General features: G+C 47.9%; 2 protein-coding genes across 3 annotated transcripts in view; one reads left to right on the top strand and one right to left on the bottom strand.

The window, feature by feature from the left end:
- Positions 1-4,645: 4,645 nt before the first annotated feature.
- On the bottom strand, positions 4,646-9,090 carry LOC121434761 (transmembrane protein 60). The gene is made up of 2 exons (XM_041633723.1): positions 8,913-9,090; positions 4,646-5,266 (listed from the first exon to the last, which is right to left on the bottom strand). Exon 2 carries the CDS (start codon positions 5,214-5,216, stop codon positions 4,815-4,817), a length of 402 nt encoding a protein of 133 aa, XP_041489657.1. The 5' UTR covers positions 5,217-5,266; positions 8,913-9,090; the 3' UTR covers positions 4,646-4,814.
- Positions 9,091-9,546: 456 nt separating this feature from the next.
- Positions 9,547-16,144, top strand: part of LOC121434772 (protein PHTF2) — a 91,493-nt gene continuing 84,895 nt past the window's right edge. For both annotated transcript variants that reach the window (XM_041633736.1, XM_041633733.1), the window contains exon 1: positions 9,547-9,637. The gene's annotated coding sequence lies outside the window, so the exon portion shown is untranslated. The remainder of the gene's footprint in view (positions 9,638-16,144) is intronic.

Here is a 16,144-nt window from a genome sequence, read left to right as displayed (position 1 = left end):
CTTCCCATGTATGGTCTTCTGCCTGAGTGTGTATCTGTGCCACTCCTGTGTGCAGTGCCCACGGAGGCCAGAAGAGGGCTCTGGATACCCTAGAGTAGTGGTTCTCAGCCTTCCTAATGCTGCAACCCTTTAATACAGTTCTTCATGTTTGACTCCAACCATAAAGTTATTTTTGCTGCCACTTCATAACTTTAATTTTGCTACTGCTATGATTCATAGTGTAAATATCTTTTTTTTTTCTGGTGGTCTTAGGTGACCCCTGTGAACGGGTCATTTGATCCTCCCCAAAGGGCTGAGAATCACTGATCTAGGACTAGTTATATAGCCTGTTGTACACGGCCATGTAGTTGCTGGGAACTGAACCCAGGTCCGCTGGGAGAGCAGCCAGTGCTCTTGACCGCCGAGCCATCTCTCCAGCCCGCTTGTACGCTTCTTTACTGTGATTTGCTTACCATTGTGAAAATACAAGAACTTTGTTCCAGAACTACTTGGAGAGTTTGTCCTCTCAGAATTTTCTTGTTGAAATTCTATTTAACTGAGCCACAGTATTATGGGAAACGCCTCGTCCACTGTCTTCTTCAGAAAATTAGCTTTTGCCAATTCTCTTTCTCTTCAGTGAGATTCTGGGGAAGCTGTGTCTTCCTTCCCTCTTCTTCCCTCATTTACTGTGCCTTTTCTTTACTCTTCATTCTTAACCCCTCAGCAGGGATGGGGTTTCGAAAGGGTGCTGTTGCTGCCAGATCCGTCTCGCTGCACTTAGCTTTTCCTTCCTCTCTCCCTACTTCCTTCCCTTCCTCCCTTCCCCCTTCTTACCCTCCCTCCCTTAAAGCTCTGTGACATCCATCCTTTGGGGAATGGTGGTAGGTTTTGGGTGTTTGGAAGGGTTCATGGGCCTCTCTAAAGAGGGTAGTCACCATGGGCTTTCCTTTAGTCTCCAAGCTCTCTGACTGCAGAACTTTCAGTTGGTCTGGTTTTTCATTTACGTTTTAATTATCACCCCCGTCCCTTACCAACAGACACTGGCGGCCCCTTTCCCCCTCTATTTGGTTATTGGCATTTCTGTCTACAGTGTCATCTCTCGGGAAATCGTTTCTTTCCCTGCACCTGATGAGAGAGCGGCACAAATGCGACAGTCAGAGCAGACCATAGCGTCACAACTATAGCTGTGGCTGCCCCTGGAAGGTAACGCCTGGTATGCCGACTGGTGAAGGGAATGGCGGAACATGACGGATGCTTAGCACATTGCTGGCTTCCTTCAGAAGCCCTGCTAGAGCTTTGGGCCGAGGTAAACGTGTGGCCCGTCACAGACTGCCCGCTGACCACAGATGCAGGCAGTGATGGGAAACAGGAAATGGGAAGATAGCGCTACCGGCCTAGTGTTGGATGGAGAGCACTTGCTACCCGCTGGGGATTCTCCCCATCCACACTGCTCACACTCTTGTTTGTAAGAGACCCTGCCAACATTTACCTCATGTTTAGCTTTACCATTCTGAGTTGCTGCTCCTCTCTGTCCTGCCCTTATAGACACTAATTTTGTGCTTATTCTGAGAACAGCAAATCATTAAATTCTTCTGGTAGTTTGTAAATGCTAAAGGATCGATCATTTCACTCAACAAAGACAAATATCCATTTTCCTTTATGGCTCAGGGACGTGCCTGCCCTTCTATGGATGGAAATGATTATGTACTTTGCTTTCCCTCTCAGCTCTGCTTATTAATTTTAATTCTCATCTGCTGAACTGCAGAAAAGCAAAGTAGAAAACAGGCCAAATTTCTGAGGCCAGTAAAACTTGTAAGAATCTTAAACCTTTTCACGGTGTCAACTTTCTGACTCTAATCTGACCTTGTCACCTAGAAAAGTATCAGCATAGTTTGTAGCTGTCTTGCTACCCTGTGTGCTGCAGGCCGGACATGCTCCTATCTAATCTGAGCACAGATCTGTCCTTGGTCCTGGAGAACTCTCCAGGAGTGAGTGGGCTGTTGTTTGTAGAGCTAGCTGGGGGAAAGATGTTCATAGATCACGACTTCCATTTCATGAAGATGTCTGCTCATAACTGTTCTTATTGAGAAATACCCTTTTGCTTAGACTGAAAAAGTGCTGTCTATAAGTTACATATCTATCATAACTCAGAGAACAGTGGCCTCAGCAGGAGCCTGCTTGTTACTTGAGGCAGTGATTATGCATCTTATAAAAAGGAACCCAGAAGGCGTTTTTTCTGTAATACTATGTATTTCCCACCAACAAGCATCTTTTTTTTTGGGGGGGGGTGTTTTTGAGACAGGGTTTCCCTGTAGTTTTAGAGCCTGTCCTGGAACTTGCTCTACAGAACAGGCTGGCCTGGAACTCACAGAGATCCACCTGTCTCTGCCTCCATCAACGCCCAGCTGCAGTTTCTTTTAATGTTTCTCATGAGCCAATGTTGAGATATTATTAATGCACACATTAATCATTTCCTCTGCTGCCTTAGGTGTGTCACACAAGACAAAGGCTGCAAACTGAGAACCTGCCAGAGGCTATTAAGCTTGTTTTATCCTCACGAATGAGCAGGTTGGTTACTGTTGTCTTCTGCATATAATTCTTACTCATGTCTTTTCCTTTCTTGTTACAGTTGTTCTGGGAAGGAATAACTATCACACTTTGACCCTAGGAGAACTTATCATTAAGGCCAATTGCTTGAAGCAGGGTGGTGGCGGCGGCAATGCCTTTAATCCCCTGCACTCAGGAGGCAGAAGCAGGTGGATCTCTGAATTTGAGGCCAGGGTGGCCTACATAGTGAGTTCCAGGACAGCCACGGTTACAGAGAGAGCAGCCAGGGATACACAGAGAAACCCTGTCTAGAAAAGAGAGGGGGGGGGGGGCAATTGCCTGAACAATTTTATCTGAACTAAGTGATTCTCCAGCTTGTTTATTACAATGGGAATTTTATTTGAATTAATGATCTGCTCCAAAGGCCTGTTTGGATTTGTCTGACCAAGCCTAAATCCTCACTTCCAAATACTGCTTTTATGACTCCTACATTTAGATACTCAAAAATAACACTCCGTGGCCAGTTAACTGACAGGAAGATATTTGCAACCAGATGTTTTTTTGGTTAGCTTTTTAATTTCAAAAGCCTAATGTAATTGAAGCCGTCTTTGTGGTGTGTGGCTGCTTTTATTATCTCTATTTACAAGGAAGAAATGTATTAAAATAATCTTTGGGGGCCCTGGAAGATAGCTTACTGCTGAAGAGTGAAGACCCCAGTTTGGATACCCAGCACTCAAGCAAAAGCTACACGTTTGGGCGGTGGAGTAGCAAGCAGGTTCCGGACTCAGGGGACTACTAGCTGGTAGTCTAGCCAATCGGCAAACTACGGAGGACAGCAGGTGTTGCCCTCTGTCTTCCATACACACGCATGGATGCCTGCTCACACCAGTAGCCACCTGCACAGAAATTCTGTATTAGCAGTGAGACAGAGGGCCTCTAGCCAGAGCTTTCCTCAAATTCAAAATTCTGCTCCTCCACCAGAGTGCTGGAATTATGGGATGCATCATCTCACTGTCTGCCTATGGTAGATCCTTTAAAACCACCAAAATGGCCACTTTAGACGCTGACAGAGCTAAAAGTGACAACTAGGACAAAATCAGTCTCTTGAGGCTAGAGAGGGCGAGTGGTTAGCAGCTCACACTGCTCTTGCAGAGACTGAGGCGGATCCCGTCACCCGAGCCAAGCATCTAACCGCAGCTCCAGGCAGTCTCGACCCGCTGGCTTCTGCAAGCACGTGCACACACATACACAAAATCCTAAAAAAAAAAACCTCCCCAAAAAACCTTTTCTCCCCCCTCTCCGAGACAGGGTTTCTCTGTGGCTTTGGAACCTGTCCTGAAACTAGCTCTGTAGACCAGGCTGGTCTCGAACTCACAGAGATCTGCCTGCCTCTGCCTCCTGAGTGCTGGGATTAAAGGGGTGTGCCACCACCGCCTGGCTAATTCTAAAAAAAAAAAAAAAAAAAAAACCTTAAAAGCACTTACAAGTTCAGCAGTTACGAGCACTTCCAGTACTTCCCGAGAGAGACTGGGGGGTTGATCCCTTGCCCTCTCCCCCCCCCCCCCCATGGTCTTACAACCATCTGCAGCTCCAGTTCTGGGCACCGTGCTCTCTCTCTGGTCTCACGTGAACTCATCCAAGATGCCCGGCATTCCCATGAAGGTAAAACAAGAATTTTATCTCCAAGTTTTGAAATGCTTCACCTCTAAACTTGAGACATATGGGTACCTGGACTTTGGCATTGGTTAAGTTTGCTGTTGTGGCAGCCGCATAGAATATCTCAAACCTGAACACTTCAGTCAGGCTCTGTCTGAGACTCCCAGGACAAAGAGGCAGACCTGGCTCCGATGACGTAAATAGGCTCATCCTAGGCCGTAGGAAGAACTCAACGTGAGCGTACCCCACTTGGAAATGCCAAACTAAGGTTCTTTCTGAGTTGGACATGAGGTTGCATCCCTAGAATATTTTCATAACCAAGTTCTTCCCTCATAGTCTAGAAGCACACATATACACCTGGTCTACACAGAGCACCGTCCAGCAAACTCACACAGAGTTCACAACTGAAGGCTTTACATTCACTTCACGTCCTGACCACACACAGGTGAGAGGCACAGAAAAATAAGGTCAGAAACAAGCTTTATTTACACAGGGATAACAAAGATATCAGTAACTCAAATACTGAATAATTCAGCTTTGGGTTGGCTACAAGTTCCTGCCTCCACAACCCTGTTCATGGCAGCTTAGAACTACACTTGGTACTTCCCATCAGGTCTCCGGTGTTCTGGAAGTCAGTCTCTCACAAAGAAGACGTTATATCCAAGTTCTGTCAGAGCGCCAGCCAGCAAGGCCCACAGCGGGATGAAGACATAGGAGAGGTTCATGGTAGTGAACTGTTCCAGCCTCGCGCAGAGTGCCAGGCAGAAGGCCAGCTTGAGTAACATGGCGACGAGGTACCAGGCTTTCTTTTTGATATTGTGTGACCCATGCCGGGGGTCAAAGCCAGACTTACAGCGTCCAGCCATTTTCACGATCAGCATGACGAGAAGGATAGTGTCAAATACCCAGACTGGAATAAATATGAGGAACCAGTTCCAAGGGGCCTTCTCATCCAGTTTTAACACCAACATGATCAGGAAGAGTAACGTGAAAAGCCAGGTGAGGAGTACTCTCTGAGCCAAGGACATTCTCATTTACACAGTTTCAAGAGGATGTTTCAGGGCTGAGGTAAGGGAGATACACCCTAGAAAAGAAAAAAGCTCAGGGTGTGACAGCAGAAATCACTTCTATTCCTAGAAAAGTTGGCTGCTTCCTACTTCCCAGTCTTTCTAATTTAGAAAACACTGTCCTGTAGCAACAACCACCATTTCTGTATGCATGCAAGTATGCATATACATGTATATTAAAAAACATTCTGTCCTGAATTATGTGTATGTGTGTGTGTATACATGCAAGTGCAGGTGCCCTCGGGCTAGAGGTGGCAGATTCCCCTGGGACTGCAATCCTCCCTCTAGTAGCCTGCAGCTCTCCGCAGGAGCAGCCTGTTCCTGGCTGCAGAGCTGTTTTCCCAGCCATTGCCATCTCTTCCAGTCCATCACTGTAGTGCTAAGATTTTTAGTGTAGACACTGGGTATGAACCTATTCAAGAGCAGTTGGTTTCTTCTCAGCGCTACCCCGCAAGTCCATGCTGTGACTATTGCAACTCAGCGATGATCTTAAGCTCTCTGCACACTTGCAAACCTATAGGTTTGCATTTAATTTCAAGAGGTGCTAACACTGAGCACCTGAGGTCACAGCAGTGGACCAGGCAATGCGGTTTGTAAGGGTGAAATGGCTAATATAAACTCAATGCATGAAGACTGCAAAGTTGCTACTGGGCTAAGTAACGCAGAAGGCATCGATAATCATTGTTTCCTACATTTGTAAGTATTTTCTTGCTAAACAGACCACTTAAAAAACTAGATATTTTGTCATTACTTCATGTCTAATTATCCTATGACAAGGATCTTTTACATCACTATTCTCTCTGAATCTACTCTAAAATACTTATTAAAAAAAAATTCAAGTCTACGTATGTCTGTATGTGTATGCCACCTGTGCAAACGCCCTTAGAGAAGAAGAAAACGTCAACTCCTAAGACTTTTTCTGAATGTGAGCATGAGCTGGCACCCCTGGTGGTGTCCCCGGCGTGAGAGGTACAGGTAGTCCTGAACAAGCTAGTGTGGGTCCTGGGAACTGAACTCAGGTGTCCCGCGCTACCGTCTCGCCAGCAAGAACGATGCGGCACATTCAGGATCCTTCTGCAGAAAAGCTTTATGCGTCTTGAGAGGGAGAGCATAAGCTTACGGAGCGAAGACCTCAAGGGTCAAAAACCCGGCCCTTATATAGCTTAACAGTCCTCGCCTCGGACGAGTCAAACTCTGACTGGCTGCAGCCTGTCAAACCCTATGACGCCACGGGAGAGGCAGAGAGCAAGGGATGGAAAGTTACTATGTGCATGCGCACTGGCTTGACAAGGTAAACTGTCATTTACCATGCACATGAGCACTGGCTTGATTACAGTGGTGGTGCTGATGGTCAGCGTCATCTTGCAATGGAGTATGTGGGAATGGCTCCTCACACTTAGGTCCTCTGGAAAAGCAGTAGCTTTATAAACCATCACCATCTCTCCATGACCCTTCCTTTTGTTCACAATTTAAGACTTACTGTTACTCTAGGATATATCCTCAAATCTGGAAGGCCTAGGATCCACTTCTTGCCAGAATATCTTCAATTTCTCTTATTTTTTTCAATGCTAACATCCCTAAACTCATTCTTAAAACCTCCATTCTCAACTGGGACGGCATTAACTTATATCTTAGCTTACGGTATAAATAAGGTCTTACATGTAATTTTCACGTATGGATTTACAGACCATTAAGACGAAGGGTAGATACAACGGGAACTCAGAAGCCAAACCACATGCAGCTGAGTAAGGACTTAGGCAGGAAGGGATGGAAACAGCTGAGAAACATAAGTCCTTTAGCTATGTGGGGAAGGAAATGAAACACAGGACTTGAGACCGGGAGAGGACTAAGTGGAAGTACTTAGTCCTCTCTCCACTAAAGGTCCTGGAGACAGAACTTAGGTCATCAGCCTCGGTGGTAAATGCATTTACCTGCTAAACCATCTTGCCAGCCCAAGAAAAAACACTTAGGAATGTAGACTCCATGATAAAGCCCAGGGGAAAATAAGCCCCTGAAAAAGGACACACTGAAGATGAACAGACTAGAGAGAAATAGACAGATCAGAAACCAAAGAGGCAAACAAAGGAATGGGTGCTAGAGAAGATGCAGGGAAACAGGAAGAGCTGCAGAACTGGAGAGAGGGAGCAGTGTGCTTAATTGTGCTGATGTACTCTGTACATCTTGTATAGCGATGTGCTCTGCTCAAGGGTGGCAATCTTCAGCAAGTGCACATCCTTTATGGTTCGGCAGTTAGCTGTGGATGTCCTCGTGCCTTCTCAGACCCATCCATTTGCATTCGCTTGGGTTGTAAATGCTTTGGACTGCGGTATTTCGGCTTTTAGGCAGGCTTTCTTTTTTGAGACAGAGTCTCAGTATGTAGCTCTGGCTTGCCTAGAACTTTGCTACTACAGACCAGGCTGGCCTTGAACTCAAAGAGCTACCTGACTTTGGGTTAAAGGCATGGGGGTGTAAAGGAACTGCTCATACAGGGCTCAGTTCTGGAAAGCAGTTTTCTTTACTGGTCCTTCCTTGCTGGAAGCCTTATACAGTGGAGTGGGATGGTTTTAGAAGCAGAGGTGGAGGTGTGTGTAGGCTATTTAATTAACTACATATGTTTTTAATCCAGTGAATGTTTGCTCAGTCCCAACCTCTGATTTGGTCAATTTTAAGAGCCTTTACGAATATTTGTGATCACATGTCCCTTTACTGTAACTTTTCTGTATGCCACAGGATATGAACTTCTTTTTTTTTTTCTTCCCTCAGAACAAGTACCAAGTTGTCTGCAATGACCACAGGCACTTTAGGACAAGACACGGAAGAATGCAAGGGCTTAAGCCTGTTGTGGTTATAAGTTTCTAATTGTGGGGCAAAACAAAACTCGATTGCAGGAAAACACTCTCAACAAGGAAAACAGCCTTACTGATATTCAACTGACATTTAAAGGATTGCATAGGCTGAACTACAATGGTGATACAGATTCCAGTTTTACAAAAACGTCTTAATCGGGGTAAAGAGTTTATTTAGCTTTTACCACCACTCTCTCTCCAAGGGACGGTCAAAGGTGTACTCCAAGGCTGAGATTTACTCAATAGATATTTCCCACTCGAGGTGGTTATTTCTGGTACGCAGGAGGTAGGGTTTTTGCTCATGATTCCGGATCCACTGTGCAAACCTCCAGTTTTCGTTTTGTTTTCTCCACATGGAGATCTACAGGTCTCTTATCCTTTCATCTGCATCTAGCGATCAGTTGTGTGCAGCAGATCGGTCCAAGGTCCATCCCTCACCATTCGATTTCCCTTCTCCCGCTACTGTCAACACTCTCCCAAATGAACTCTCCGTACCCAAAGGCAGCTCCGTTTCGTAAGATCACCATTTCCGCTACAAACCCAGTGTCCTCCCAGCTGACAACCTGGCTGATTTTAGGGCGCATCAGCACTGGAACGTTAAGGGTGCTGCTTAACTATCCCGGTCTTCGGTAGGCAAACGCCCACGGTGGTATCGTGGGGCCGCCCTTACTCTCCCAAACCTATGCTGGAATTGAATGCGGTTTGTGCGAGATGTACCCGGTAGTCGACGAGCCGCGGCGTGATGGGCTGAGGGTCACCCGAGCACCGGGCAGCTCGGGCGGGTACCGAACGGGCAAGGGTCGAGCTCCCGACTCACCTGGCAGAGCGGCCGGCGGGCGAGCCGAGAGGACGGCGAAGGTCGGGAAGTCCGCCAGTTTGGGTCCTCGTCCTCTTCCACCCTGGTCCCCCCCATGAAAGCCTCAGCCGCTCACATAATTAAGAGAAGGTAGAGTTCCGCCTCTCCGAACCGCCTCAGCGGAGGCCCTGAGCAAGCTAGGGCCCCGCCCACATCCGGGGCCGTTCCCGCCGCCCTCGGCCTATGCCGAAGCACGGAGCAGACGCTGGCCGCCTCTCTTCGGTACCTCCCCACCGGTCATTGGTCCATTTAGCCGCCAGTAACTGACCGCCTTCCCTTGAGCCCGCCTCCTAGTCCTATTGGTTACGAGAGCTGCCAGTCTAGGCGTCGGCCCCGCCCCGCTCGCCCGGCCCCAGCGACCCGGGGACTGAAGCGCAGACTCCGTGGCGAGCCGAGGGGCGGAGCGTCCTGGGGGGCGGAGTCGGGCGGGCGGCGCAGACTCCGTGGCCAGCCGGGGGAGCGGGGCGGGGCGTCCCGGGGGGGCGGGGCAAGGGGCGGGTGGCGCAGACTCCGTGGCGGGTCGAGGGGCGGGGCGTCCCGGGGGCGGAGCGCGGGGCGGGCAGCGCGAGGGTGGGGGCGGCGCGCCGCCGGCGGCGGGGCTGTAGCTCTACGGGCTCCGGCGGCGGCGCTCTCCTCGGCGTGTCCGCGCGTCTCCCAGCCGCTTCCCAGCGGCGCAGGCGGCTACGGTAAGCGCCGCGGCTCCGTGCTCGGCTGGCCGCGTGGAGGGCTTCGGGGTCACACGGGATCCCGGGGCCGTGCGGACCGGGCGGCGGGGCGGCGGGCGGGATCGGGGCGCGGGCTCCGGGGTCGGCGCGGCGGTGCCCCCAGCCGCGGGCACCTGCGGGCCCGGCTCGGCCGCGGCCCCCTCCCACCGCCGGGGCGCGGAGGCTGCGGGTCGGGGCTCGGCGCGGGGTGGGCGCCCGCGCCTCTGCGCGCTGCCGGCGTGGGGTGGCGCGGTCCCCGGAGGGCGTAGGGGGCGGCGAGTGGCCCGGGCCGGGCCCGCGCGAGGTCCGCTATCGGCGGGAGGCCGGGCTCGCGGTGCGGGCGCCCTGCGTGCTGCTGGCGCTGCCCGCGCGGGAGGGCAAGCAGCTGCTGCAGCAGCCCGGGCGCTGGAGCTGCGGATCCGGCGGTGACTGCAGAGGGGCGGCTGCCCGAGTCCTGTGCGCGGGCCTTGCAGGCTGCCTGAGGTCTGCAAACAATGCGGCGGTCCTTAGGCATGCTCACCTTTCTTCTGCCTCGTGTTGACAGCCCTTGTTCTGGTATTGTTCTGGCGTTGTGCTTTCTAACTCATCCCCGCCTTGCTAACTTCGGGGGTCATTTTGCTAACTATTTTATTTTTATCCTGACAAAACCGAGGAACCGCGTTAACATGTGCCACCGGGAAAGTAGACTCTGGAACAATTAATTTCCCTGTGGGTTTTCCAAACGTAGGTGCTGCTGAAATTATTGCAGTTCACAATTGTTTTTGTCAGTGGTAGGTTTTGCTTACTTTGATGTTATTTTACGTGTCCTACTTTTGCAGTTTTTTTTATTGCTTTAACCAAAACATTTCTCGGGTTTCTTGCCTTTTTCCCCTTCTTCTGAGTCTTTGATTATAAACTTAACCATGACTTGGCTAGGTACTTTTGTAAATTCTTTTTTCCCAAACTGGATGAACCTGCGTAAGCACCGTAGTTCAAGACCTAACTTGGCATTACAGGCTGTAGATTAATAGAGAAAGAAATGTGTATTCCTCTGAGTTTTATGGCTCAGACTCCAGATGAGAGGGCTGGCGAGGTCTAGGTAGATGTCTGGGCCATGTCTGCGCCCAGAAAACAAGGTGGTCCAGTACATACCCCCCGGAAGTGGTCTGCCTCCCGCACAGGGAAGCTGTTGAATGCCTCAGACAGTGGCAGTCTAGGTGTTAGGTGGGAAGGTTCTGATTTTCACCATATTGTAGCAGAGCCTGAAGATGTAAGCATTTCAAGGGCAGCTCTCAGCGTAGGCACTCTGCTTAGTCAAGCCTGCTAGAGTAAATATTTTAAAGGCCAAGTTGGCACTGGGCAGTTGATCCTAAAAATAAAGATGACTTGAACAGTTTTTAAGTGGAAACTTTTTTGGCTAGTTTGTTTTTATGTATAATTGTAAGGGATTTGGAATGTGAACGGCTTCACTAAGAGAATTTATGTTAATATGTTGAGAAAATGAAGATCAGAAAGTAGTTGGAGTATTTTTTTTTCTTTTTCTTTTTTTTTTTTTGGTTTTTCGAGACAGGGTTTCTCTGTAGCTTTGGAGCCTGTCCTGGAGCTCCCTTTGTAGACCAGGCTGGCCTTGAACTCACAGAGATCCGCCTGCCTCTGCCTCCGAGTGCTGGGATTAAAGGTGTGCGCCACCACCGCCCGGCTTGTATTATTTAATCCAAGATTTCAATGGTAGTCAGTTGATGGGTTCACTTCTAACCATTTTTTTTTTTGTTTTTTTTGTTTTTTTTTGGTTTTTCGAGACAGGGTTTCTCTGTGGTTTTGGAGCCTGTCCTGGAACTACCTTTTTTTTTTTTTTTTTTTTTTTTTTTTTTTTTTTTTTTTTTTCGAGACAGTTTCTCTGTGGCTTTGGAGCCTGTCCTGGAACTAGCTCTGTAGACCAGGCTGGTCTCGAACTCACAGAGATCCGCCTGCCTCTGCCTCCCGAGTGCTGGGATTAAAGGCGTGCGCCACCAACGCCCGGCTGGAACTAGCTCTTGAAGACCAGGCTGGTCTCGAACTCACAGAGATCCGCCTGCCTCTGCCTCCCGAGTGCTGGGATTAAAGGCGTGCGCCACCACCGCCCGGCACTTCTAACCAATTTGGTTACAAGGACTGCGTTTCAAGCAATTGTGCTTCACCACTCCACCACTCCGGGAAAAATAGCTTAGACTTGTATAAAGAGAGTAATCCACAACAATGTTGCAAAGCGATAAACTGAATCAAATTCTCATTGTAACACTTGGAGTTCTCTGTGTAATAGGCAGTATTGATTGTTGCTGAAGACACAGGGATGGAGTCAGGCACTCTGACTGTTCTGAACAGCCGATTAAGAGGAGAGATACTTAAACAAACGATACTATCTCTCTATATTGTGAGAGAATGTGTGGAATCTGCCTGATTTTATGGAGAGCTTAAAGGACAGACACCAGCGCCAGGTGTGGTAGCATGTGCTTCCTTCAAATCCTATCTAGCATCTGAGAGGCAGAAGCAGGGGGATGTCTGGGTTTTAGGACAGCCAGTCTACGTAGTGAGACTTTTTCTCAAAGAACGATGAAATGAGAAAGTCCCCAGAGGTTAAATACCTGTTGATCTTTCATTGTGAATGTGATTCCCACATCAGTTTCCTTATTTGTTTAGCAGAGAGGATAGAACTTCCAAGTAGCTAGTAAGAGGATGATGGGTAGAAGGTCCAGGGAGGAGCTGTCTGAGAGCCTTGGCAACCTAAACGTGTTTTCATAACAGGGAAGGAAGGCATTCCATACAGAAGGCAGTCTCAGAACATGAGTATAGACCGAGAGAATGGGAACTAGTTTTATATACAAGTACTCGTGAATACCAGTGGTATATACTAATTACATAGGATGTGTCTGGGCAGTGTGAGTATATCCACTTTTGATGGCCGGAAATTGTAAACCTATTACTAAATCGTCTTTGTTGCTGTAACAGAACATCATTACCAAGGAAACTTTATGAAAGAATTTAATTTGGGTTCATGGTTTTATAGGGAAAGAGTCTGCATCGGGCGGGCAGGAGGGCAGGTGGGCGGGCAGGTGGGCGGGCAGGGCAATGTAATAGTAGTTGGGAACTTACAAGGTTTTTTGTAAATAGGGCATCTGAGTGTAGCCCTTCCTATCCTAGAACTCTGTAAGGCCCGGCTGACCCTCTTGCCACTGTTTCCTGAGTTCTGGGATTAAAGGCATGCACCACCACTGCAGGTGGAGAACTTCAGTCTTGATCTACCAGAATGAAGCAGATGGAGACAGAGAAATTGGAAATGGCTGGGCTTTTGAAACCTCAGAACCCACCCCTGCAGTGATGCAACTCCTCCAACAGGGCTGTACCCCCCAGTTTTTCTCAAACAGTTCCAAACTGGGGCGGGGAGGATCACACATCCAAATACACAAGCCTATGGGGAACCATTCTCGCTTAAACTACCACATACATTAATAGAAACTATTTGTCTGTTGTTATAGTTTTACCTAATACTCTTCAGTACTTATTTTCCAAGTGTCTATGCAATAAATTTTTAAATGTGTTTGTCTAGTTCTAAGTTACAAACAAAGACTAATATAGCACTCCTAGAGGTGTTTACACTTACTTTATGGATTCTGTTTTGTCATTCTTTATGCCCCCAACCTCTTTACATAGACTAGAAACTCCTTTATTGGTTGACTATTTTTTTGGTGACAGGCTCTCCTTGGCAGGCTTGGCTGGCCTGAAATTCCCTAGATGGACCAGACTGGCCTCTCTTTCTCTGGTTCTGCTTTCTCTGCACTAGCACCTCCAGCCTGCTGTTTTAAAGCTAGCTCGAGATGTTTTAGTGGGGCAGGATGTTGTAAATTGGGACTTCCCTTGAAACTGAGAAAAAAGTTCCGCGCTTATACTTCTCTGGTTAGCGTGGAGCTGCACATGCGTTGGTTTGTGAACCACCAGAAGCATATGACTAAGATGACAGTCCATGTGATGTTTGGGACAGCTGCGTTTGCAGTTCAGGATCTTAGTGCCATGAAAGTGGATGACATGGTTTTTAAAAAATCCAGAGGTTAGTTTGCAAATAAAAATGCTGATTGCAGGTGGTTTTTATGAGCACTAGGCAAGAAAGAAAATATGCTGGGTTTAATTCTCGGCAGTGAACCTGAGCCGGGGCAGGAAATGGCTGTGGTGAAGAGCCTACCTGATGATAATCACAGCTTGATTAGATGTGACATTTAATGAGAGGAAGTAAAGAGGAGAATGCAGCTTTCTGGTCGTTGGTTCATCTGCAGGAATTTTGAGAAGTAGTAGGTCATAAAACACTGGATACGGGATCTGAAAGATAGACATTTATGAAAGATCTTTGCAAGGTATGTACCCAGGTTTCCGTGTTCCGTAGAATGAGGTTTAGGTCTGAATTCTGCCGTTCACTAATTTGGCAACTGTGGGTTCATTGTTTAACCTTTTTGTAGTTTGGTTTGAGTCATAAAATAGAGATGTCTGTCTGGATAGACGTTAAAAAAATGTAAGCGAGAGACTGGATGCCTTGACACAGTGCTTGGCTTCTAAGACTTACTCACAAGCCAATTGCTGTAATTATTTGATTATATTGAACTCTAAAAAACAAAAAGCTCTGCTGGGTGTGATCGTAAACACTTTTAATTCCAGCACTGGGGAGGCAGAGCGTGGCAGTTTCTGTGAGTTCAAGGTCAGCCAGGACTGCGTAGTGAGGCAACCTTGTCTCAGAAAAATAAAAGGAACAAGGGGAAAACTCTAAAGATAACAAAACTGAAAATGGCAAAGAGAAAAATAACTCAAGCTATAGTCTAGTCTGCTGAGTCATTCATAGGCAGAGTTCAGTGAAGAATTACTACAGCAGCGTGCTCTGTGTGTGTGTGTGTGTGTGTGTGTGTGTGTGTATGTGTGTGTATAAAATGAGTTTCTCACAGTAAGTAGTTCAGACTCTTGAGAGTACATAGTTAATTCTTACTGCCCAGAACAGAACAGAATCACCGAGCTCAGGTCTCGCAGTACGAATAAAGCAGACAGGCAAAGGGACTTGTTTTTCTTCACATCCCTTACTCATTTTCCTCCTAACAGACTTTAGTCTGTGTGTGTGGCGTGCATGCGTGCATCTGTGGTGCATGCGCATTTATGTGTGAGGCTAGGCCAGGTGGCATTGGGTGTCCTCCTCAGTCACTCTTCATCTTACTTGTTGAGATAGGGTAGGGTGTCGCTGGACTTGGAGTTCCGGGCCCTCCTGACTACGTACCAAGCGATGTGATGGCCCTGCAGGTGCACTGCACCGAGCTTTATTGCTTGGGTTTTAGGATGCTTAGGCTTGCAGGACAGTAATAATTAAATCATCTCTGTGGTTGGTTGTTTTTTTTTTACTCTTGGATTTTTTGGGGGCCCTCCACTCACCTCCCAAAAATCACACACAAAGACATTATTTCTTATGAATGCCCGGCCTTAGCTTCCTTGTTTCTTGCCAGCTTTTCTTAAATTGTCCTGTCCACCCTTTGCCTCTGGGCTTTTACCTTTCTCTATTTTCGTATATCCTTTCTTTCCTTCTTATTCCATGTCTGGCTGTGTGGCTGGCCCCTTGGGTCCTTGTTCTTGCTCCCCTCGATCCCAAATTTCTCCTTTCATTTATTCTCTGTCTGCCAGCCCCACCTATCCTTGCTCCTGCCTTGCTATTGACTGTTCAGCTCTTTATTAGACCAGTCAGGTGTTTTAGACAGGCAAAGTAACACAGCTTCACGGAGTTAAACAAATGCAGTTAAAAGAACGCAGCACATCTTTGCATCGTTAAATAAGTGTTCTACAGCATAAACAAATGTAACACATCTTAGAATAATATTCTACAGCACATCTCCCAGCCCCTTGTTCTTAAATCCTCAACAGACACAGCCATTATTTCATTTTTAAATGTTTGGTTTTTTTCAAAGAAAACTTTATTATTGTGTCTGCATATGATACATGAGCATGGGTGGGTCACAGCTGCGTGTGCAGGTCAGAGGGCACCCTTGTGGATTTGGTTCTCTCCTTCGCCCTTTCCGTGAGCTCCAGGGATCCATCTTAGAAAGTTAGACTTGTGTGGGGAACACTTTCCGAACGCTGAGCTTTCTAGCCGGGCCTTGTTCTTGTGCTGCTGCTGTGCTGAAGCACCATGGCCAAGGCAGTTTACGGAAGAGGTTGCTGGGGTTTACAGTTTCAGAGAGTGAGTCCGTGGCCATCCTGGCAGGGCACATGGGTGGCAGGCAGGCCAGGTGTTAGAACAGTAGCTGAGAACTTATGTCTCAAGCAGGAGTGGGGGTGAGGGGAAGAGGCAGCTCTGAACTGGGAATGGCTTGGATTTGGAAACCTCTGACCCGGGGACTAAGCATTTAAACATGGGGACCATTCTCATTCAAACCAGCATCCCCCCCCCCCCCCCCGGGCTCCCATACACTTGTAGCCGTATCATAATGCACAATGCGTTGAGTGCATCTTCTA

This window comes from Microtus oregoni, unplaced genomic scaffold (assembly GCF_018167655.1).
Source record: "Microtus oregoni isolate MIOR12 unplaced genomic scaffold, Mior012 000044F_ref0000062, whole genome shotgun sequence".
Lineage (NCBI taxonomy): Eukaryota > Metazoa > Chordata > Mammalia > Rodentia > Cricetidae > Microtus > Microtus oregoni.
This window is presented reverse-complemented; position numbering and strand designations above follow the sequence as displayed.